Source organism: Catharus ustulatus, chromosome 27 (assembly GCF_009819885.2).
Source record: "Catharus ustulatus isolate bCatUst1 chromosome 27, bCatUst1.pri.v2, whole genome shotgun sequence".
In the NCBI taxonomy this organism is placed as follows: domain Eukaryota; kingdom Metazoa; phylum Chordata; class Aves; order Passeriformes; family Turdidae; genus Catharus; species Catharus ustulatus.
The window spans coordinates 1,898,035-1,922,001 of NC_046247.1; the positions used below are offsets into that span (position 1 = coordinate 1,898,035).

The 23,967-nt window shown below is 46.2% G+C and overlaps 2 protein-coding genes across 3 annotated transcripts in view; one reads left to right on the forward strand and one right to left on the reverse strand.

Annotated features, from left to right (window-relative positions):
• The first annotated feature begins 4,662 nt into the window (after window positions 1-4,662).
• Window positions 4,663-14,208, forward strand: R3HCC1 (R3H domain and coiled-coil containing 1). The gene is made up of 8 exons (XM_033081325.2): window positions 4,663-4,752; window positions 5,509-5,635; window positions 6,335-6,472; window positions 7,121-8,165; window positions 9,035-9,207; window positions 9,932-10,002; window positions 11,070-11,165; window positions 13,984-14,208. Exons 2-8 carry the CDS (start codon window positions 5,541-5,543, stop codon window positions 14,130-14,132), a joined length of 1,767 nt encoding a protein of 588 aa, XP_032937216.1. The 5' UTR covers window positions 4,663-4,752; window positions 5,509-5,540; the 3' UTR covers window positions 14,133-14,208.
• Window positions 14,209-14,925: 717 nt separating this feature from the next.
• LOXL2 (lysyl oxidase like 2) overlaps window positions 14,926-23,967 on the reverse strand; it is a 53,404-nt gene continuing 44,362 nt past the window's right edge. Inside the window, exons 11-14 of one of the 2 annotated variants that reach the window (XM_033081324.2) lie at window positions 21,561-21,676; window positions 20,820-20,956; window positions 19,325-19,436; window positions 14,926-16,513 (exon numbers count right to left, since the gene is read on the reverse strand). In XM_033081324.2, coding sequence (XP_032937215.1) covers window positions 16,434-16,513; window positions 19,325-19,436; window positions 20,820-20,956; window positions 21,561-21,676 — 445 coding nt within the window. In that variant the 3' untranslated portion in view covers window positions 14,926-16,433. Of the gene's footprint in view, window positions 16,514-19,203; window positions 19,437-20,819; window positions 20,957-21,560; window positions 21,677-23,967 lie in introns of those variants that run through there. The other variant, XM_033081323.1, reaches the window with a different exon arrangement.

Genomic DNA, 23,967 nt, shown 5'->3' on the forward strand with positions numbered 1-23,967 from the left:
TGGCACTGCAATCCCACAGGAGTGTGTGTTCCCAAAAATAAAAACACCCAAATCCATCCCTGGGGATGTTTTTGATGCACAAAACCCCTGAGCACCACAACCCTGATCCTTTGCAGGTCACTTTTAACCCCTCGTGTGCACATGGGAGGGTGGGGAACCCAAATCCCTGAGAAATGGAAATTCCAGGAGGGGAATGTGTTCCTTCCCTGGGGTTATGAGCAGGGCAGGGGAGTGCCTGGCTGCCTGTGGATGGATCACCAGCCCTGTGCCCCAGTCCTGACTGGGAATGGGTTCCTGTACTGGGAATGTGTCCCAATATCACTGAGAATGTGTTCCTGGGCTAGGAATGTATTCCAGTATCACTGGGAATGTATTCCTGTACTGGGAATGTATTCCTGTACTGGGAATGTGTTCCTGCACTAGGAATGTGTTCCTGTACTGGGAATGGATCCCAGCACCACTGGGAATGTATTCCTGTACTGGGAATGTATTCCTGCACCACTGGGAGTGTATTCCTGCACTAGGAATGTATTCCTGCACTACTGGCAATGTATTCCTGCACTACTGGCAATGTATTCCTGTACTGGGAATGTGTTCCTGTACTGGGAATGTATTCCAGTATCACTGGGAATGTATTCCTGCACCACTGGGAATGGATCCCTGCACCACTGGGAATGTATTCCTGCACTGAGAATGTATTCCTGTACTGGGAATGTGTTCCTCTACTGGGAATGTGTCCCAGTATCACTGGGAATGTATTCCTGCACTACTGGGAATGTATTCCAGTATCACTGGGAATGTATTCCTGTACTGGGAATGTATTCCTGTACTGGGAATGTATTCCTGCACCACTGGGAATGTATTCCTGTACTGGGAATGTGTCCCAGTATCACTGGGAATGTATTCCTGTACTGGGAATGTGTCCCAGTATCACTGGGAATGTATTCCTGCACTGGGAATGTATTCCTGTACTGGGAATGTATTCCAGTATCACTGGGAATGTATTCCTGTACTGGGAATGGATTCCTGCACTGGGAATGTGTCCCAGTATCACTGGGAATGTATTCCTGTACTGGGAATGTGTCCCAGTATCACTGGGAATGTATTCCTGCACTGGGAATGTATTCCAGTATCACTGGGAATGTATTCCTGTACTGAGAATGTATTCCTGTACTGGGAATGTGTTCCTCTACTGGGAATGTGTCCCAGTATCACTGGGAATGTATTCCTGCACTACTGGGAATGTATTCCAGTATCACTGGGAATGTATTCCTGTACTGGGAATGTGTTCCTGTACTGGGAATGTGTTCCTGTACTGGGAATGTATTCCTGTACTGGGAATGTATTCCAGCACTGGGAATGTATTCCAGTATCACTGGGAATGTATTCCTGTACTGGGAATGTATTCGAGTATCACTGGGAATGGATTCCTGTACTGGGAATGTATTCCTGCACCACTGGGAATGTGTTCCTGTACTGGGAATGTGTCCCAGTATCACTGGGAATGTATTCCTGTACTGGGAATGGATTCCTGCACTGGGAATGTATTCCTGTACTGGGAATGTGTCCCAGTATCACTGGGAATGTATTCCTGCACTGGGAATGTGTTCCTGTACTGGGAATGTATTCCAGTATCACTGGGAATGTATTCCTGAGGTGTCCCCAGCACTGGGGGTGTCCCTGGGGGTGTCCCCAAGGGCTGTGTCCCCTCTGTCACCTGTCCCCAGTGCAGGCTCCTGCCAGGGGAGGGGGAGGTGCAGCCCCCCTTCCCCCATGGAATGATGTCCAGTGCAGCTCTGTGTTCTTTCCTCTGGAAGTAAAGGGAGAAAAACCTCGGTGCTCTCTGTGTGTGACAAAAGGGGAGGGGAGGGGGGGACCCCAGGGGCCTCCTGTGCTCTGTCCCTGCTCCAGCTGCTGTTCCAGCTGTGCTGGGATCCAGGGGTGCTCCTGGGCTGCCTTATCCAAACCCACAACTGCTCCACCAGACTTTATTTAACCTGGCTTTAAAAAGCCCATTATTAAATATTGTCACAAGTAATAATTTGTCTGTTTTTCCTGAGCAGCCTCTGCTGCTTTTTGGGTGGCACCACCTTCATTCCTGGTGTCATTTTGGACACAATTCCTGCTTTTCCTCATCTTCCCCTTTCTTTTTTATCTCTCAAACCTGCACTTCCAAGGCTCACAGCCCTTTGCCCATGGAAAAAAGGAAACCAGTTCTAGTGAACCCCTTGGTTTTGTAGCAGACAGTTCCTAAAGCTGATTTTGGGACAGTTTTTTCACCCAGCTTCTTGTTCTAGTTCTAATTAAGCAGCCCAGGTTGAAAGCCTGACACTGATTTTGCCTCTGCCTGAAGAGAATCGATGTAAATTGAGTGGCCTGGTGTATAAAAAACCAAATTTCCCTCTGAAACCACAATTCCTAAACCTGGAGTTCCCAGGCTGTTGATTCTGTTTCCTCTGAGGTTTGATCTGATCCCTGGAGTGCTCCCATGGATTTTTTTTTTTACAGGGCTCAGGTCTCACCTACAACCTGGATTTTTGTTTTTTCAGGTCTGACTCCCCCTCCTTTCTCCCCTGATCTCAGAACTTGTCCCTTCCCTGGAAACCCAAAGGAATTCCTGCAGGAAAAAACTCTCCCCTGTGATCCTGGAAGTGACATTTAGGAGTTAAATCCAAGCAGCTGCTGCTTTATTTTGGAGTGGCTGGAAATTTTCTGCCTTTGATGCAGAGTGGGGGATGTAATCAGGGTGCCTGAAGTGGAGAAATTTTCAGGATATTTTGGTGAGACAGCAGGGAAAGGAAATCAAGGGCAGCCTCTTGCTGGGTGAGGAAATTAAATATAAAAACTTCTGAGCTGAATTACCACCAAACAGGAATCTTTTCATGCTGAAGAGATGCTTAAAATAGTGCTTGAGTCTGGGGAGAAAAGGAGCTGTTGGTTATAAAATAATGCAGCTCCCTCAGGGGAGGGGGTTTGGAGCTGCTGGGTTTGGTTTGCCTGTGGCAGCAGAACCCGAATTTCTGCATCAGGTGTGGTCCAAAAGGCACAGAAATTGGATAAATTGGATCCCATGGATCTCATGGATCTCATGGGTCCCATCCCATCCCATGGATCCCATCCCATGGATCCCATGGAACTTATTCTATGGATCCCATCCCATCCCATGGATCCCATCCCATGGATCCCATGGAACTCATTCTATGGATCCCATCCCATCCCATCCCATCCCATCCCATCCCATGGATCCCATCCCATGGATCCCATCCCATGGATCCCATCCCATCCCATGGATCCCATGGAACTCATTCTATGGATCCCATCCCATCCCATCCCATCCCATCCCATCCCATGGATTCCATCCCAAAATCCCATCCCAAAATCCCCGTGGGGCACAGCGGGCAGAGCATCCCTGGGAGTGGGAGCAGGACAGAACCTGGACATCCCAAAAAGACATCCCCCAAAAAGGCATCCCGGAAAGACATCCCAAAATCCCATCCCAAAATCCCATCCCTGGGAGCATCCAAACCTTCTGGATCTGCGGCAGCCTCGGGCCGGGCCCATTCCCCGGGAGCTTTCCCGGTTTTTTTCCTCCTCTCCCTGCCCTGACCCCGCTCCGCGCTTTTCCCCCTCTGCGATCCCCAATTCCCGAGCGCAGGAATCGCTGCTCCGCTGCTGCCATCTGCCCTCGCTGCCCGGAACAGCCCCGGCGCCGCTGAGGAGCGTTAATTAAACCGAACTGCGGCAGCAAACCCCGCGACACGGGGACAGCGAGGGGACAACGCCGCGACACGGGGACAGCGAGGGGCCGGAGCCCGGGAGCGAGCCCGGGAATATCGGCTCCTGTCGGGAATGGCAGGGTGATGGATCCGGGTTTAGCAGAGCCGGCTCGGGGTGATGGATCCCGGCTCAGCATGGATTTGTGCAGGTGATGTGGAATTGTTCCCATGGATTTGGAATGATGTGGAATTGTTGACAGAACCGGGATGGAGAGGGACAGAACCAGGAGTGAGAGGGACAGAACCGGGATCGGGTGGGACAGAATCGGGAGAGAGGGAAGAACCGGGATGGGGGAGAAGAGCCAGGACAGGGCGAGAGGAGCCCAGACCGAGCGGGACGAGCCGGGACGGGCACGGAAAAGCTGCGATCGGTCGGGAAGAGCTGGGACAGAGCGGGACGAGCCGGGACAGAGCGGGACGAGCCAGGATCGAGTAGGAGGAGCCAGGATCGAGCAGGAGGAGCCAGGATCGGGCAGGAGGAGCTGGGACAGAGCGGGAGGAGCCAAGATCGAGCAGGAGGAGCCGGGGCCAGGCAGGAGGAGCCAGGATCGAGCAGGAGGAGCCGGGGCCAGGCAGGAGGAGCTGGGACCGAGCGGGAGGAGCCAGGACCGGGCAGGAGGAGCCAGGATCGGGCAGGAGGAGCTGGGACGGAGCGGGAGGTGCCAGGATCGGGCAGGAGGAGCCAGGATCGGGCAGGAGGAGCCAGGATCGGGCAGGAGGAGCCGGGACAGAGCGGGACGAGCCAGGATCGGGCAGGAGGAGCCAGGACCGGGCAGGAGGAGCTGGGACCGAGCGGGAGGAGCCAGGACCGGGCAGGAGGAGCCAGGACCGGGCAGGAGGAGCCAGGATCGGGCAGGAGGAGCCAGGACAGAGCAGGAGGAGCCAGGATCAGGCGGGAGGAGCCAGGATCGGGCAGGAGGAGCCAGCACCGGGCGCAGGCGCTGCTCCCGCATCCGCCGCTCGGCCGGGCCTGGCGGTGAGGACTCGGGGGGACCCGGACCGGGCAGGGGGGCCCGGGGGGACAGCGGGGTGCGGGAACGGGGGGGACAGCGGGGCCGGGGGTGCGGGGATGGGGGAGATGGGGGGTAACGGGGGGTGGTGGGGATGATGATGATGATGATGGGGGTGATGATGATGGGGACAGGAGGCAGCACGTGGCGCTGGGGGGAGGTGGGGGCAGAGAGCGGGATGGGGGCTGGGGGTGTCCGGGGATGGGGGATAACGGGGTGCGGAGGGGCTGGGGATGGCCAGGGATGGGGGATTTTGGGATGGATAGGGGAGAGGGGTTTTGGGATGGACAGTGGGATTTTAGGATGGACAGGGATGGGGGATTTTGGGATGACCAGGGCAGGGGGATTTTGGGATGGGGGATAACGGGGTGCAGACGGAGCCAAGCACAGGGGGTGGGTGAGATTTGTAGGGGGGTGTTGGGCACCCATGGGCGGGGTTTATGGCTGTCCCACCACGTGTGTCCTGTCCCTGTCCCTCCACGTGTGTCCCTTCCCCTTCCCTTGTCCCTGTCCCACCACGTGTCTCCCTGTCCCTGTCCCACCACGTGTGTCCCTGTCCCACCAGGTGTGTCCCCACCCCTGTCCCTGCCACTGTCCTTGTCCCACCAGGTGTGTGCCTGTCCCACCAGGTGTGTCCCTGTCCCTGTCCCACCATCTGTGTCCCTGTCCCACCAGCTGTGTCCCTGTCCCTGTCCCACCAGCTGTGTCCCTGTCCCCTGCAGGCTCCCCCCCTGCCACGCTGGCTCTGCGCTCCATGGACGGCGTTTTCCTGTCGCCCACCGAGGATGAGTTCGTGGGCAGGATCACGGAGGAGCTGGAGCAGTTCATGGTGCAGGGGCAGCACCAGCGGTGAGTGCAGCAGGGACAGCAGCAGGGACACCCTGGCACATTTGTTTGGTTTTTTTTTGGAGTGAAAGCAGCAGTGTTTGGGGTCTGGCTGTTTGTGGCTGTTGGTGGCTTTTGCTGCTCGCCCTGGGTTCAGCTGGGTCTGTTCCCAGCCCAGTGACCTTTGGAGCCCTTGAGGTGGCCAGTCCTGAGCTCAGCTCCCTGCCAGCTTGTGGTCACCTTAAATATTTGTTCCAGTGCTTTTTTTTTTTTTTCTTTTAATAAAATATTTGGCAAAGAAATTCCCTGTGCAGTTGTCGAGCACTCGGGGACAAACTGTGTGTGACAGCAGTGACATTGAATTTGGGCTTTATTTATCCATTGTTGGTTTATTTATCCATTCTTGTTTTTATTTATCCATTCTTGGTTTATTTATCCATTCTTGCTTTATTCCTGGTTTCTGGAGTGTGCTCAGACTGGGAGGAATGGGATCAGGAGCAGCTTTCATATGGATACAGCAGGAATGAGAGTCCAGGCCTTGGGATCAGGATTCCCAACCTCCCCACTCTCCATTTGATGTGCAAAATATTTCTGGGAAGGGATTTGAGCTCTTTAATGTCAATAAATCCTGCTTGACTTTTTTTCTATTTAAACCCCATGCTGAGAGTGACTTGGGGATGAGATTTGTTGGATTTTCCCAACATTCCCATCCCTTCCTTGCAGAGTTCTCCTGTTCCCACCCCTGTCCAGCCGCCTCAGGTACCTGATCCACCGCACTGTGGAAAACATGGAATTACTGAGCAGCTTCTCAGTGGGAGAGGGCTGGAGGAGGAGGACAGTCATTTGTCACTCGGCTGTCAGGTGAGCTGGGCTCCCTTGGCTTGGGGCTGGAAATGATCCTGGAATCCTGGAGTGCTTTGGGAGGGACCCAGAGCTCGATCCTGGAATTCTGGAATGCTTTGGGAGGGACTCAGAGCTTGATCCTGGAATTCTGGAATGCTTTGGGTGGGACTCAGAGCTTGATCCTGGAATTCTGGAATGCTTTGGGAGGGACTCAGAACCCATCCCAGCCCCTTTTGTCACCTTTTGGGGACACCTCCCACCATCCCAGGGTGCTCCAACCTGGCCTTGGACATTTCCAGGGATCCAGGGGCAGCCCCAGCTCCTCTGGGAATTCCATCCCAACCAGGAATTCCTCCCCCAAAATCCCATCCATCCCTGCCCCTGGGAGTTTAAATCCATTCCCTGTGTCCTGTCCCTCCATCCTTTGTCCCCAGTCCCTCTCCAGCTCTCCTGGAGCCCCTTTGGGCTCTGAGCTCTCCATGCAGAATTCCCAGCTCTCCCAGCCTGGCTCCAACCCTTGGATCAATCCCAAAGTCACCGTGTCCCACTAAAGATCTCCCAGACCCTAAACAACAGCAGTATTTTTCCTTTTGCTTTGACAATTTGAACCCACATTCCTGGGGGTGTTTCCCTGCTCACCTCCCACCATTTTTCCCCTCTTCCCAGGCTTCCCAACGAAACCTCGAGCGACCAAAAACCCGGGACCAACCCCGGCCGTGCCCAGCGCCCGGCCCAGCCCTGGGGCCGGGGGGGCCGGGGCGGGACCCGGCTGCGCCACCCCGGGGACACCCACGGGGACAATCCCCGCTCCTCTGTGGGCTCAGGCAGGATCACCAGGCCGCCCAGGAAGAGGCAGGACAGAGCCCTGTTCGTGCCCAAAGGGATCCGGAAAAAGGCGAATTGGAGGGACAGGGAGAGCCCCGGGGAGGAGCCTGAGTGGGGAGGTGAAAACTGCCCCAAAAATTCCACAGGGCACAGCCAGGGCAAGGATGGAGGGAAGCAGCAGGAGAATGGGGCAGGAAAAGGCAGCTCTGAGCATCCTCTGTGCCATGAGAAGGTGCCACCCTTAGGGAATAGCCAGGATTCCTGTGAGCAGGAAATTCGGGATAGAGACTGTTCCCATTCTGCTCCTGGACACAGCCAGCATCCCCCTGAAGCAGAAGAGCAGGAGCCAAGCCATGCCAGCACCAAAATCAGTGAATTCCAGCGCCAGGAAAACCAACCCAGCCGGAATTCCGGAGGGTCTGAGTGTGGGAAAAGCTCCTCCCCTTTGGAAAAGCACGGCTGGACAGGGCTGGAAAGGCAGAGCAGGAGCAAATCCCCAGAGCAGGGAGCCCAGAGCTCCAGGCTGGAAAACCAGAGCAGGAGCAAATCCCCAGAGCAGGGAGCCCAGAGCTCCAGGCTGGAAAACCAGAGCAGGAACAAATCCCCAGAGCAGGGAACCCTGAGCTCTCCCACGCTGGAAAACCAAGAGCAGGTGGAGCAGAAACCTCTTGAGAATGTTCTGGAAGGGCCAGGAGAAGCTCTGGCTGCTCCTGGGGACGATCCCCAGCGGATCCACGGCGGGAAGGTGCCCAGGGAGGAAGAGGAGGACAAGGAAGACTCAGACGTGGCCGAGGCGCTGAGCAGGAGCTTGGATTTGGCTGCAGGGGACAAAGAGGGGACAAGGCAGAGCAGCCTCGAGGATGACACAGCAGAGCTGCTGGCAGAGGTGATTGGGGGAAAAATTTGGGTCCCTGGGAGGAAATTCCACATCCTGGGTGGTGCTGGCGGGGCTGGAGTGGCCAAGGTGAGGATTGGAGGGGATGGAACTCAAGCCTGGTGTCCTGGTTTGAATGTAAACCCCTCCCTCCAATTTATTGTAATTTTGAAATCAAGGGGCTCTCAGGCAAAGATATGGGAATAGGAATAACAGTTCTTTACTAGGGAAATTAAAATAGAAATACAGAATTCCAAAGAACAACCCCAAGCCCTGCCAGAGTCAGAATCCAAGCTGACAGCCGTCAGTCAGGCAGGGTGTTGGCAGCAGTCCCATCCCATGGTGGCTGCATCCTCCTGCAGTGACAGATGTGGCTCAGCTGGAGCAGTGCTCCTGGACAAGGTGCAGTTTCCCTCTGGAGCTCCAGGGATGATGTGGAAGGGTCTGGTTTTCCTCTGGGATCCAGTGGGAAAGGCTGCTCTGATGTTCCAAATCTCAGATTTGATCAGGGTAGGAAATGCTTGGCTCCTCCCCTGGCTGGAGCATCTCCCCATGGGATGATGGAATTTTATCAGCCATGCCCTGGGACTCAGTGGCCATGGACAGGAGAGATCTCCTGGAGGGAGGATGGGCTGTGAAGAGATAAAGGTTTCAATGGATGGCCCATTAACATGAGATATCTCCCATGGAGAGAAAAAGCACTGCCCTGCCTGGTTTTTAACACATGGCCCATTAACAGCAGATATCCCACAGAGATCAGGATCACTGCCCCACCTGGTTTTTAACAGCTGGGGACAGAACAGACAATTTTGATCACATCCTTTATTGCACTCCAACACTTGTTGGTTTTAATTTTGAATTCTTGGTTTGGGTCTTGGCAGATCGTTGGGAATTTGACAGTGAAGGACATCAGCATCGAGAGGATCAGCGTGGATTATTGCAGCTATGGGGAGGCCCAGGTCACTGAGGGGGACTTGGGCCACGTCACCGAGATCTACGACTTCCCCTCGTCCCTGAAAACCGAGGACCTGATGGAAATGTTCTCAGATTTCCAGTGAGTGACTGCTGAGCAGGGCAGGGAGCAGCAGCAGCCTGGCCCTGGCAACAAAATCCTGAGTTTTAGTTTCACCTTCCCCTCTTCATGTGCCTGGTTTAAAACCCAACTTTACTCAAAAATCCTGAACAAAATCCTGAATTTTGGTTTTTCACCTTCCCCTCTTCATGTTCCTCAAACTGCAGCAAAAATCTCTTTAGGCCTGGTTTAAAACCCACCAGGGACTCGCAACAAAATCCTGAATTTTAGTTTTGCCTTCCCCTCTCTGTGCCTCAAAGGGGTTTTGCTCCAGTTTAGGCCTGGTTTAAAGCCCAGCTTTACTCCAGGGATTGGCAGCAAAATCTTGAATTTTAGGGGTTTTTTTTTAATTTTTTTTTTTTACCTTTCCCTCTCTGTGTTCCTCAAACTGCAGCAAAAGTCCCTTTAGGCCTGGTTTAAAGCCCAGCTTTACTGCAGCACCCCCATTATCCACAGACAATATTTCAGTGCTGGGAGCCAATCACTAAAACTGAGCCTGGGTTTGGGAGGAAAAGGAGAATTTTTGGGGTAATTCCACCTTGAAAAAGCCACATTTAATCTCCTTTTTTCTTTTTTTCCTGCCCTTTTTCCCCATTTCAAACAGCAATAATTCTTTGGGAAATGGCACAAAACCCTCAAAACCCCTCCTGGGCTGCTGGGTTTTGTTTTTCTTGTCATTAATTCCAATTTTTCTCTTTTCTTGCAGTGAGAGTGGCTTCAAAATCCAGTGGGTGGACGATACCCACGCCCTGGGAATCTTCTCCAGCTCCTCCACAGGTATTTGGGGAGGGCTTGAGACCCCCCAGTCCCTTCCCAGTGCCCTGAACTGGTTTGTACTGGGATTTTGTTGGGCCCATTATTGTTTAAAATTTCATTTAATTTAAATTTTATTTTATTTTTAACAATTTTATTTTATTTTTAAAATTTTGTTTTATGATATTATTTTATTTTACTTTATTTTATTTGTTTAAATTTTAGTTTAGTTTAGCTTAGTTCTTGATTTTATTTATTTATTTATCTATTTATTTATTGTCCTTGCAGCATAATGTGATTTTTTTTGTGGGGCTAATCCCAGAAATTTGATTGTCTTTGTAGCATAATTTGAATTTTTTTTAGGGTTGATCCCAGGAATCTCTGATTGTTCTTGCAGCATAATTTGAATTTTTTTGGGGGATTAATCCCAGGAATCTCTGATTGTCCTTGCAGCATAATTTGAATTTTTCTGGGGGTTAATGCCAGAAATTGTGGTCATTGCAGCATAATTTGAATTTCTGGTTAATCCCATAATCTCTGTCCTTGCAACATAATTTGAGGGGTTAATCCCAGGAATTTCTGGTTGTTCCTGCAGGATAATTTGAATTTTTGGGGGGGGTTAATTCCAGGAATCTCTGATTTTTTGGGGTTAATCCCATAATTTCTGTCCTGCAGCACAATTTGAATTTTTTGGGGGTTTAATCCCATAAATTTCCATCGTTGAAGCATAATGTGATTTTTTGGGGTTAATCCCATAATTTGTGTCCTGCACCATAATTTGAATTTTTAGGGTTAATCCCAGGAATCCCTGATTGTCCTTGCAGCACAATTTTTATTTTTTGGGGGGTTAATCCCAGGAATCTCTGATTTTTTGGGGTTAATCCCATAAATCTCTGTCCCTGCACCATAATTTGAATTTTTTTGGGGGTTTAATCCCATAAATTTCCATCGTTGAAGCATAATGTGATTTTTTTAGGGTTAATCCCAGGAATCCCTGATTTTCCGTGCAGCATAATTTGATTTTTTTGGGGGGGGTTAATCCCATAATCTCTGTTTTTTTTGGTGTTAATCCCATAATTTGTGTCCTGCAGCCTCCCAGGCCCTGGGCCGCCGCTATCCCAGCCTCAAGCTCCGGCCCCTGATCCACGGCACCAAACAATCCAAGCTCAAGGCTCTGCAGAGACCCAGTAAGGCCAAACCCTGCCCCAAAATTCTGTGATTTCTGCTAAAACTGCAGGATTGTTGGCTTCTGGAAAATATTGAAATAAATGCTGTGTGTGTCATGTTGAAATAGATTTTCTGTTTGAATATGTATTTTTTTTTCTTCTAATAGCAAAAGTTCGTGAGGTTTTTTGGAAATAAATTAATAAACATTTTTTAGAAATAAATTAATAAACTTTTTTTAGAGATAAATGAATAAACTTTTTTAGCAATAAATTAATAAACTTTTTTTAGAAATGCATTAATAAACTTTTTTTAGAAATAATATTCTTAAACTACCCACTTAATTAAAATAACAGCCCATAAACATACAATAAAAATCCTGCAATTAACACAACAATTATCAACACTCACCAACTACAAAAATTCAAGATCACCCAAATTAAAAAATAATTAAAAAAAATTAAAACCACAAGCTGAGAAACACACATGCTCTAAAAAACCAAAAACCCAAAAAAGTAAAAAACCAAAAAGTGGCCATGCTAAAAAGTTCCCAAAAAAAGTTGAACTATGCATTAAGAAATATAAATATACAACAAATTAATGTGTTGTAAATTAGATTTTTAAAAAATTTCCAATATTTTTGCAAATATTAAAATAAATGCTGTGTGTGTCATGTTAAAATAGATTTTCTGTATGAATATAATTTTTTTCTTCTAATAGCAAAAGTTCATGAGTTTTTGTAGAAATAAACTTTTTTAGAAATAAATTAATAAACTTTTTTTCAGAAATAAATTGATAAACATTTTTAGAAATAATATTCTTAAACTACCCACTTAATTAAAATAACAGCCCATAAATGTGTAATAAAAAATCTACAATTAACACAATTATCAACACTCACCAACTACACAAAACCAAGACCACTACCCAAATTAAAAAATAATTTAAAAAAAATTTAAAAACCACAAGATGAGAAACACACATGCTCTAAAAAACAAAACCCAAAAAATAACCATGCTAAATATTTCCCAAAAAAGTTTAACTATGCATGAAGTAATATAAATATGCAACAAATTATTATACTGTAAAATGGATTTAAAAAAAAAATTCCCAACTCTGTGCTCTTAGCAATTTACCCAGCATCCTTTGCTTTATGTTTGTCTCCTGTTGTCTTTTTATTAAAACTTTTAAATTTTTTAAATTTGGGATTTTTTTTGTAATTAATTGGGATTTTTGTAATTAATTGGGATTTTTTTGTAATTAATTGGGATTTTTTGGAATTGGGATTCTTTTGTAATTAATTGGGATTATTGTAATTAATTGGGATTTTTTGGAATTGGGATTTTTTAAAATTGATATTTTTTAGAATTGGGATATTTTGGAATTGGGATTTTTTTGGAATTAATTGGGATTTTATGGAATTAATTGGGATATTTTGGAACTGGGATTTTTTTGGAATTGGGATTTTCTGGGGATTTTTTGGAACTGGGATTTTTTTTTTTTTTTTTTTGTACTGGGATTTTTTAAATTGGTTTTTTTGATGTTTGGATCTTTTTGGAATTGGGATTTTTGTTTGGATCTTTTTTTAATTGGGATTTTTTGGGGATTTTTTTGGAATTGGGATTACTTTTGGATTTTTTTGGAATTGGGATTTTCTGGCAGGCAAAGCCATCGAATTTCCCAGGAATTTCCTCTCCCCTCTCCCCCTGCACCATCCAAAGGACACAGACCCAATCTGTGGTTGGCAGAATTTTATTCAGGAAGGAGAAATGGTGAAGCTGAGCCGTGAACATCAGTTGATTGATTACCATTGATCGATTGATTATTGATTATTGATTGATTTCATTGCCTTTCAATCCGATTGATCAGGTCCAGTTGCCAGAGGAAAGCAAAGCCACGAAGCTCAGCAGCAGCAGAGACTCTGAACCAACAATTCCTGGGATTTTCCAGCTCACTGCAGTCAATAAATTCCAATTTTAATGCTTTAAATTCTGATTGAAATCCTGCTGGATTTAAAGGAAACATCCAAAAATTTGGTTTATTTTGCATCTCCCCTTCATCTGGTTTTTCATTTATTCACTCTTCTCAATCAGGTTGAATGAAAAATAATAATTAAACATAATAATTAAACATAATAATTAAACATAAGAATGAAACATAATAATTAAACACCATAATTAAACATCATAATTAAGCATAAATTCTGTTGGTATTATGATTCTTTTCCAAATATAAATTGGGATTTTAATTAGCTGACAGCATCTCTTAACATTTTAAAATTTTTTTCTTTTTTTTTAATAAATGAAACTTCTGGAAAAACAAGCAAAGGCCCTCCTTTGCTGTGTAGATAATTGCAAATTGAGAAAGGATTAATTAATTAATCCCCAAATCCAAATTATTGTGGACTTGGTGGATTTATTCATTGCAGCAATCCCAAATTATCTGAAATATTTGGATACAATTTAAAATGCAGATTTTTTTTTTCTTTTCCTTGCTGTTTTCCAAGGATTTTTGTTTTTGTGAAGTTTCAGTTGGGATCAATTTTGATTTTTTGGATAAATTGGTTTTTGATAGGGGGATGGGATGTTGGGAATTTTGCCAGGAAGAGGATGAAGAGGGGGGAAACAATTTTCTCACACAGCACAATCAACCTGAAACTTTGTGGTGACCAAAATTCCACTAATTGAAAATAAAAAAAAATAAAAAATCCAATTCATTCACCGAGACAGAACGATTCTATGTCCATAAATGAATAAAAAAACCAGGAAAAAAAGCTGATTTTGAGGATTTAACCACCCTGAAGCCCCAGCTGGATAAATTTTTCCAATTTTTTTTCCCCAGAACTCCTTCAGCTGGGAAAAGAGAGGCCGCAGACGGACACAGCAGTGGCCAGGAGACTCGTGTCCCACGCCCTGGGCTGGAGGCACAGGCAGCAGGAGGCAGCAGGGAGTGAAGAATTCCAGCCAGAATCCTTGGATCAGGAGGAATAATCAAAAAAAAAATCCAAAAAAACCCCAAAATCTTTAAAAGATGAGCATGGCTGTGCTATTAAATGCATGCAGAGCAGGCAGTGCCACGGGGTTGTTCCTTCAAAGTTGGGAAAAGTTTTTTTTGTTCTGGTTTTTCTGGGAAGTGCTGGGATTTCACAGCACCTGCAGGGATAAGGTGGTTTTTTATTCCTTATTCCTGCTCTGTTTAAAAAAAAAAGCATTAAAAGTAAGGAAATTGGAATTTTTTTGGTCAAAATTCAACTTTAAGCAAGGGCAGGAGTTGAAAAATCTGTTCCAGGTTTGTTGTGGTGTTGCTGTTCAGATATCCCAGAAAACTGAATCCAAGTTTTGGGGAATTTTTCCCTTTTTTACAGAGTTTTAAGAGCTTGAACTTCCCTGTTGGTGAGGAAAGTTGTGGGGGAAAAAAAAAAAACCTCCAGAATTTGCCTGTGCTGATGTGCCCAGAGCTGGGTTTGAAATGAGTTCCAGTCTGGAATTCTGAGGGGAAAAAAAAAATGGAATTTTCCAACTGCCAGGAGGTTCAAACCCTAGAGAAATGACAAAATACTCCAAATATTTCTGCATTTTTAACATCCCTGTGAGCTGGGGTTTTGTTGGAATCCCCTGTGGAATTTCAGGTAATTTGGGTTGTAGAAAAAGGGGAAAAAACCCCCAAACTTCCATTAATTGTGAGGAAAAATACACCAAGTGCTTCTAAAGTGATTTATGGTTTTTTTTCCCCCAGGGAAAAGGTTTTTATTGGAGCCAAAGTGTGTCCTCAAACAAACTGAGGGAATTCCCACAGGAGCAGATCCCTGGGGATGAGAGGCAGGAATTTTCACAAGGATAAAATATCCTAATTTATCCTTGGGGAAAAAAAAAAATGATGTAAAATCTGGTGAGGAGGTGATTCTGGAATTTGAGGATCCCTGTGGGATGGAAATTCCCAGCTCTGAGACCTCAGACCTGGGGAATTGCAAAGTTCTGGGTGCTGAGGGGTCTGATACCCTGTGAGATGAAATTCCGTGTGGAATTCCATGTGGAATTTTATGTGAAATGGAATTCCATGTGAAATTCCATGTGGAATGAAATTCCATGTAAAATTCCATGTGGAATGAAATTCCATGTAAAATTCTATGTGGAATTCCATGTGAAACTTTATATGAAATGAAATTTTATGTGAAATTCCATGTGAAATGAAATTCCATGTGGAATTCCATGTGAAATGAAATTCCATGTGGAATTCCATGTGAAACTCCACATGAAATGAAAGTCCATGTGGAATTTTATGTGAAATGAAATTCCATGTAATATTTGATGTGAAATTTTATGTGAAATGAAATTCCATGTGAAATGAAATTCCATGTGAAATTCCATGTGAAATGAAATTCCGTGTGGAATCCCATGTGAAACTTTATGTGAAATGAAATTCCATGTGAAATTCCATGTGGAATGAAATTCCTTGTGGAATTCCATGTGAAATTTTACATGAAATGAAATTCCATGAGAGATTTTATGTGAAATGAAATTACATATGAAATTTTAGTGAAATTTTAGGTGAAATGAAATTCCATGTCAAATTCCATGTGAAATTCTACATGAAATGAAATTCCATGAGAGATTCCGTGTGGAATTCCGTGTGAAATGAAATTCCATGAGAGATTCCGTGTGGAATTCCATGTGAAATGAAATTCTGTGAAATTCTGTGTGAAATGAAATTCCATGAGAGATTCCCTGTGAGATTCCCTGTGAAATTCCGCGTTCTGCGTTTGCTCCCCTCCGGAGATTGGCGGTTGTTGGATCCGAGCGTTTCACTGCAGTATTAAATTCAGCTTTACACTGTTCTGCTCACAAAAAGCTGCTCCTTTTTTCCTTTCTTCCATTTTTCCATTTTTTCCATTTTTCCATTTTTCCTTTTATCCTTTTTTCCTTTCATTTTTTTCCTTTTCCTTTCCTTGTATTCCCTTGCTGCTGAGGAGGAGCCGAGTGCAGGAAGCAGCAGCACAAACAGAGGCGTTGGGAGTGGAAAAAAAGAGCTGAAAAATTCCCAAATCATGCCTTGGAAATGAAGGATAAAGACATTTTTTGGGACCTGAGTGCAGGAAAATCTTTGGAACGATGAAGAGCTGGAATTGCAGGAGGCACCGAGGGGTGGTTGAGCACCTAAACTGGGCAGGGAGAGGAATTTTTTCTGGAATGATCCACCTGGAATTGAGAGTTTGGTTGAGGCTCGATGTCCTGGGGGTGCAGTGGTTCGGGAAGGGCCGGAGCAGTCCTGGCTTCCTTAAATTAGTGGGAATTCTACCGGGCGGACACGTTGTTATTTGTGAGTCCCCTGAAGTGGTCGAATTTCTGCTCCGTCTCCTCGCTGAAGGAACCGCCTGGAGAGGCCACAGGGAGAGAGAGCGGGGTGAGCAGGGAGGGAAAACAGCCGGGAATGTCGGGAGAGGAAGGGAAAAATACCTGGGAATGTCAGGAGAGGAAGGGAAAAATACCCGGGAATATTGGGAGGGAAAAATACACGGGAATATTGGGAGAGGAAGGGAAAAATACCCAGGAGATACCCAGGAGTATCGGGAGAGGAAGGGAAAAATATCTGGGAATGTCAGGAGAGGAAGGGGAAAAATAGCTGGGAATATCGGGAGAGGAAGGGAAAAGTACCTGGGAATATCAGGAGGGAAAAATACATGGGAATATTGGGAGAGGAAGGGAAAAAATACCCGGAATGTCGGGAGAGGAAGGGGAAAATACCCAGGAATATTGGGAGGGAAAAAACCTGGGAATATTGGGAGGGAAAAACCTGGGAATACTGGGAGAGTCAAAAATATCCAGGAATATCAGGAGGGAAAAATACTTGGGAATATCAGGAGAGGGAAAAATACCTGGGACTATTGGGAGAGGGAAAAATATCCAGGAATATCAGGAGGGAAAAATACTTGGGAATACTGGAAGAGGAAGGGAAAAATACTTGGGAATACTGGGAGAGGGAAAAATACCTGGGAATATCAGGAGAGGGAAAAATACACGGGAATATTGGGAGGGAAAAACACTTGGGAATACTGGGAGAGGAAGGGAAAAATACCTGGGAATATTGGGGGAGGGAAAAACACCTAGGAATACCAGGAGAATGAAAAATACCCAGGAATATTGGGAGAGGGAGGGAAAACCACTTGGAAATACTGGGAGAGGGAAAAATACCTGGCAATATTGGGAGAGGAAAAACACTTGGGAATACTGGGAGAGGAAGGGAAAAATACCTGGGAATATTGGGGGAGGGAAAAACACCTAGGAATACCAGGAGAATGAAAAATACCCAGGAATATTGGGAGAGGGAGGGAAAACCACTTGGAAATACTGGGAGAGGGAAAAATACCTGGCAATATTGGGAGAGGAAAAACACTTGGGAATACTGGGAGAGGAAGGGAAAAATACCCGGGAATATCAGGAGAGGGAAAAACACCCAGGAATATTGGGAGAGCATGGAAAAAGCACTTGAGAACTCCAGGAAATCAAAGGAGCAGGGAAAAACACTCTGGAACACTGGGAGAATATGGGATGAACAGAGAAAAATGCTCTGGAACCATGGGAGAACACAGGAAAAGCTCTTGGGAACATTGGGATTGGGTGGAACCAGACCCCTGGAAATGAAGGGTTTAAAGGTCTGGAGTTAATTAAATGAAGTTTTAATTAAATCTCGCCCTAACCAGCACAGCCAGGAATCCCCAGGAGGGCTGGATTGGTCTCTTGTGGATTTGCAAGACTGAATTACCCAAATTTCATCAGTTTGGTGAAAAAAAATAAAGTGAGGCCTAACCAGGCCTGTGAAGGCTCTGCTCTGAACCAGAACCAAACCCTGATTTCTCTCTAATTAGGACAAAGTGAAAATTAAAACCTTTATTTTTCACTAGAAATATCTCCCAGCTCATGGAACAGCTGCAATGGGCTTCACTTTTCCTGAACTAGGTCACAGGCTGAAATGTGACACTCAGGATGAGAATTTTCTGCTCAAATCCCAACAAAATAATGAGAAAAATCAGTGGTTACATAGATTTTAAATTTTTTTTTTCCAGGAAAAACATTCCTTGAAGAAAGGAATTTTCAGAGCTGGTTTTATTTGGAGCTGAGCAGGGAGTTGTGTTAATTCATTTTCTGTCCTAAAAAGCCCCCAAGTTAATTCCATTTCAAATGGCTTTGACAATGGACTAAGCCAAATTTAAATCAGTATGGTTTGATATTTCCAAAAAGAAAATACCAAATGATAATATTTTAAATTTTTCCAAGAAAACAGAGATTTCCCTGACAATCCAGGGACATTTTAATTCCTGCCTGGCACACCAGGAATTTTTTTTTCCCCCAGTTTTTCACTCTTTTCCACTGCTTTGTTTGTTTTCCAAGAGAACTTTTGTGACCTGAAGAGATCCCAGCTTGGCAAAAATAATTTGATTTTTGGGAAGAAGGAATTTCCCAGGTTGCACCAGAGTTTTTCCTGAGGGGAAAACATCAAATTCCATTTTTGAGAGGAATCCTTGGAGCACCCCTGGCCCTGAAGCCTGGGAGTTCTGAACTTTTTGTGCTGTCAGGCACAAAAAAACTCTGCTTGTGATTTGAGGCCTTGAAGAAGGATTCCAAAATTTGAGAGATGGAGTTAAAATCACGGGTGTGTTGTTAAATAGAAATGTAGTGAAGGGTTTGGAATTTGGGGTTTTAGGATATAATAATGAGTATGGGATAAGATGGAGGATTTTGGGGGTTTGGCTTCTTGTTCCTTCTCGGTTTTAAGTTTTGATTGGATGGAAAGTTCTGCACTGTGGGTCACAAGTGTTTGGTCACTGGGTCAAAATTATAAATAATATAAATGTTAATTTTTAATTGAATAGTTAGGCCTTAAAAGACCTTGTGAGGAGGAAGATCCAGCTCCATACTGTCATTTTTAGCTGGAAGTGCTGCAGCACTATAAATAAAATAAATATACTATAAATAAAATAAATAAATTATAAATAAAAAACCAAAAACAAAAATAAAATAAAAAAATAAAATAAATAAAAATAAAATAAATAAAAATAAAATAAAATTAATAAACGACCGAGCCCAAACAAAAACCTATCTCTCATGCTTCAAGCCCAACTCTGACTGAAAACAAAGATAAAAATAAATAAATAACCCCAAGCAGAGCTGGAGGGGCCAGCCCTCACCTATGTGGCAGTTGTACATCCAGATGCGCTGCCCGTCGTAGCGGCTCCGGCATTTCATGACGTTGTTGGAATAATCCGACTCTGCCACCTCGTAGTTGGGGTTGATCACGACCTGGGAGGGATGGAGGGACAGGGTGGGAGTTGTTGACTTGGTAGGATGCAGGATCAGTTGTTTTTTGGTTTTTTTTTTATTTAGCAGGAAATGAAAATGAGTTTTGTAAAGAGAGAGAAATTACTTGAATAAAGATCAGGGGATAAAGCCTGGCTTGGGGAATTATGGAATTGTTTGGGATGGAAGGGATTAAAAATTCATCCCATCCCAGTCCTGCCATGGCAGGGACACCTCTCTCTGTCCCAGGTGATCCAAGCTGGCCTTGGACATTCCAGGGATCCAGGGGCAGCCCCAGCAAATCTGGGAATTCCATCCCAGCCAGGAATTCCTCCCCAAAATCCCATCCAAGCAGCACATGGAGCCCTGGAATGATTTGGGTTGGAGGGGATCCCAAAGTTCATTTGGTCCCACCGTGGTTCCCACAGCTCCCACTGCCCCAGGTTATCCCAACCTGGAATTCTTGGACATTCCAGGGATGCAGGGGCAGCCCCAGCAAATCTGGGAATTCCATCCCAGCCCCTCACCACCCTCATTCCATCCCAAATCCCATTTCAATCTCCCCTTTCCCATGGGGAGCCATTCCCTGGGTCCTGTCCCTCCATCCCTCATCCCCAGTCCCTCTCCAGCTCTCCTGGATCCCTCTTCAGGCTCTGAGCTCTCCCTGAGGCTTTCCCTTCTCCAGGTGAATTTTAAAAAGCCCCCAGGTTAATTCCATTTTAAATGGCTTTGACAATGGCCTAAGCCAAATGGAAATTAGTTTGGTTTTGATATTTCCATTCCCAATTCCCTCAGCCTTTCCTCCCAGCAGCTGCTCCATCTCCAACTCAGCACAGCCACACCTTCCCCCGTGCCCCAAAATCTCCCTCCAAACCCCCATTTTCCATTTCACCCAGCTTAGACAGGAATCATTCCTCTCCTTTCCCTCCTGCCCACTGCCACTGGCTGTTTTTGGACCCAGAAAATTCCCCCCATGGGCATGGACTGGAGGCCCAGCTCAAATTCCTGCAAAAACCCCACAACCAGCACCTTTAATCCCAAAAAATTCAGGGAATGTTGCTTAAATCCAGCTCCAAAGAGGAAGGCTGTGCTTTGGGAACGTGACAACACTGTCAACAACATCAGATGGGCTGGGCCTCTCCAGGATTTGCTGGACATGGATTTTTTAAAGATTTTAATCTCCAAACTCTGGTCTTGGGCCCTGATTTTTCCCTTGGGAGTGTGTGTTGATTATCCTGGTGGATAATCCTTTATCTTTTACGCATATGGGAATAGAATCTCTTTATAAACAGAAGTTGGAGATGTCAAATGAAGAAATTTGTTAAATTCTGGATGTGATTGGTTAAGTAAAAGCAAGAGGAGTGTCCCAAATGAGGATTTTCCCACCTGGAAGAGGTAATCCCCGGGGGGGACGTCAGTGATGTCGATCCACTGGCAGTCGATGTCGTGCCGATAAACGTCCCAGCAGCCCACCGTGATCCCCTGCTCCCCAAAATTGGCACACTCGTACTGCTTCTGCACATCTAAAGGGGGAGAATCCAGGCAAAAAAGGGTTAAATCCACAGCAGAATTCCCAGGAAATTCCTGCTTGCTCCCCATGGGCAGGGATAAACTCCAGGTGTGGGGTTTTGGGTGAGATTTAAGGAGTTGCCACCTTCAGACTTCTCTGGGAATTCCTCATGTGGGAGGGAGGAGAAAATGCAGAAAATTTGGGGTTTTGGAGCAGCTCAGAGTTGGGATGGAGAGAGCTGAGGGTGGAAAAGAGAATGGGAGATCTGGGGGGTTCCATCATCTATCCTTTATCCATCCATCATCCATCCTTTATCCATCCATCATCCATCCATCCATCATCCATCCATCATCCATCCATCATCCATCATCCATCCATCCACCCGTCCATCATCCATCCATCCATCATCCATCCTTTATCCATCCTCCATCCATCCATCCATCATCCATCCATCCATCATCCATCATCCATCCATCCATCCATCCATCATCCATCCATCCATCATCCATCCATCCATGACCATTTCTGGCTCCATCCAGGCCACCTCCATCCCCTGGCAGCTGTCACCTGCTGAGGAAGAGGATGAAATTCCCGGGATTCAGGGCTCTGGCACCGACCTGCTTCGCACTCCGTGTCCTCCAGGCAGAAGCTGGCCTTGTGTCCCTCGGCCACCTTGGTGCCATTGAGGTTCAGGAGGTCGTAGTGGGTGAACACCTCCATGCTGTGGTAGTGCCTGTGTGGACAGACAGGACAATTATCCTCAGGGATAATTAATTTACCTCTATAATTAATTTTTCTTTAATTACCAGGGCTGAAGGGCTGAGTGGAGCTGCAGAAAATACTCCTTGGGTTCCATCACCCATCCTGCTGTTTCCTGGGATTTATTCACATGGAACCCCAGGCAGCTTGGGTGGGCAGGGACTTAAGGATTATTTTGTTCAGGATTTGTCCATGGCAGGGATGGAATATTCAGGATGGTGGGAAGGGATTTAGGGATCATTTTATTCCATCCTTGTCCATGGCACGGACACTTCCCACCATCCCAGCCTTCTCCAGGTCCGGTCCAACCTGGCCTGGGACCTTTTCTTAATCCCTTGCTCCAGCTTTTCTGGGATCACAGTGTTTTATAGTGAAAAATCCACCCAAAAACTCATCCCTTGGAGCAGCCCCATCATTTCCCACGAATATTCCACACAGAGCTGGCTATTGATTAATTAAACCTGCCTGCTTTTATTGATTAATTTTTAAAGCAGCAGAATGTGAATTTATCAGCTGGAGCAGCTCCTTTCACCCTGCCCAGAGCTGGATTTTCACCCAGGAGACATTTCCTAGATTTAAACTGGGATGTGTCAGTGTCAGCCTGGCCTGGAGAACATTCCAGCACAGCAAAAGTCAGGAGAGAGCCTGGAGTCTGGGTTTAGATCCCTGATTAACAAAGTCAGACCCAGCAGGGTTTGGGTGATGCTGGACTCAGGGGACATTGGGTTTCTTAAGCCCTGCTGCTGGCTCAGCAGAGAATTAAGCTGAGCTTTAGTCCATGGGATTGGCAGAGCAGGAATGAGCTGGAAATACCAGATTAAGGCTGGGCACAGCAGTGTGGATGATGCTGATGCAACACCTTGGATTTGAGCCCAGCCTTGGAACTGGAAGCAAATCCAGGGCGTGAGGGACCAGGGAAACAACTGGAGTGGGAGCTAAAACCCAGCTTTGGGTGAGCCCAGCTTTGGGAATGTCTATCCCAGCTCTGGAACCCTGCACTGAGACCCAGCAGGGCCCATCTGCAAAGCTCAGCTCAGAGTGAGGCCCAGACAGGGCCTAATTCAGGACCAGTTGCTTAAGAATTATTTTAAAAAATAAAAAAAAGTTAAAAAGGCATAAATCCACTCCTTTCCAGCTGCAAAAATAATCAAGGCTTAAACACTTCCAACCACCACCATTGCTCATGGATTTACAGATGGGGAGGAGCAAAGAGGGAAGGGAAGGAAATTTTCCTTGCTTTTCCCCCACCAAAAAAAACTTAAAAAAAAAATCCAGAAATTGCCATCTGCCTGAATGAAATCATTTTCCACTCCCTGCTCGGGGTCTTCCCCATTTTTATTCCACTCTCACATCCAAACAGGAGCTCCCAGGCAGGAGGCAGAGCCCAAGGTTGTGGATTTGAGGCAGACTTGGCTCAAACCAACGAACCTGATGCGAGTTTGAGCTTCTGGAGCCTGACTCAGTTTCTGAGCTATGCCTGAGTCACTCCCTGGGCTGTTTACACTCTGCTGCTCACAGACTGGAAAGATTGAAGAGGGATTGAGTTCATCCCTGTCTGTCTGAACAGGATCCAGTTTGGGGCACAGATGGCTCCTGGCCTTTTCCTCACCCTTCCCCATCCCATCTCCCTCCCATCGTGCCAAAAATTGCTCTGAGCTCGCCCTTTTTCAGTGCTGCCAGCACATCTCAGCTATTTGGGAAGGTTATAAAGAACTCTTAGATTTAAAGTTTACCACTCTTGTGTTTCCCCAGTTTTTTAAACAGGTTTTTTAAACCCAGTTTTTTAACCCAGTTTTTTTTTTATTTTTAACAGGACAGGAGGTGTGCTTGGAGTTATTTCACTGCTTTTAACCTCAAATTAGGGGGAAATCCACCTTGTACCAGCCCTGATTTCACAGCAAAGCACCTGGAGGGGCTCCAGCTCCATCACCCTCCACATAATTTATCCCAAACTTTCTTAACTAACTGTGTGACACTGAGCCCTGTGTGTGACACTGAGCTCTGAGTGTGACACTGAGCCCTGAGTGTGACACTGAGCCCTGAGTGTGACACTGAGCCCTGAGTGACACTGAGTGTGACACTGAGCTGAGTGTGACACTGAGCCCTGAGTGTGACACTGAGCCCTGAGTGTGACACTGAGCCCTGTGTGTGACACTGAGCTGAGTGTGACACTGAACTGAGTGTGACACTGAGCCCTGAGTGTGACACTGAGCTCTGTGTGACACTGAGCCCTGAGTGTGACACTGAGCTCTGTATGTGACACTG

What these genes read in the sequence shown, in the direction of transcription:
- R3HCC1 (XM_033081325.2), top strand. Translation starts at nt 5,541, where the DNA reads ATGGACGGCGTTTTCCTGTCGCCCACCGAGGATGAGTTCGTGGGCAGG. An exon ending in CAGCAGAGCTGCTGGCAGAG is followed by an intron (nt 8,166 to 9,034) that starts GTGATTGGGGGA and finishes GGGTCTTGGCAG; the next exon opens with ATCGTTGGGAATTTGACAGT. An exon ending in CAAGGCTCTGCAGAGACCCA is followed by an intron (nt 11,166 to 13,983) that starts GTAAGGCCAAAC and finishes TTTTTTCCCCAG; the next exon opens with AACTCCTTCAGCTGGGAAAA.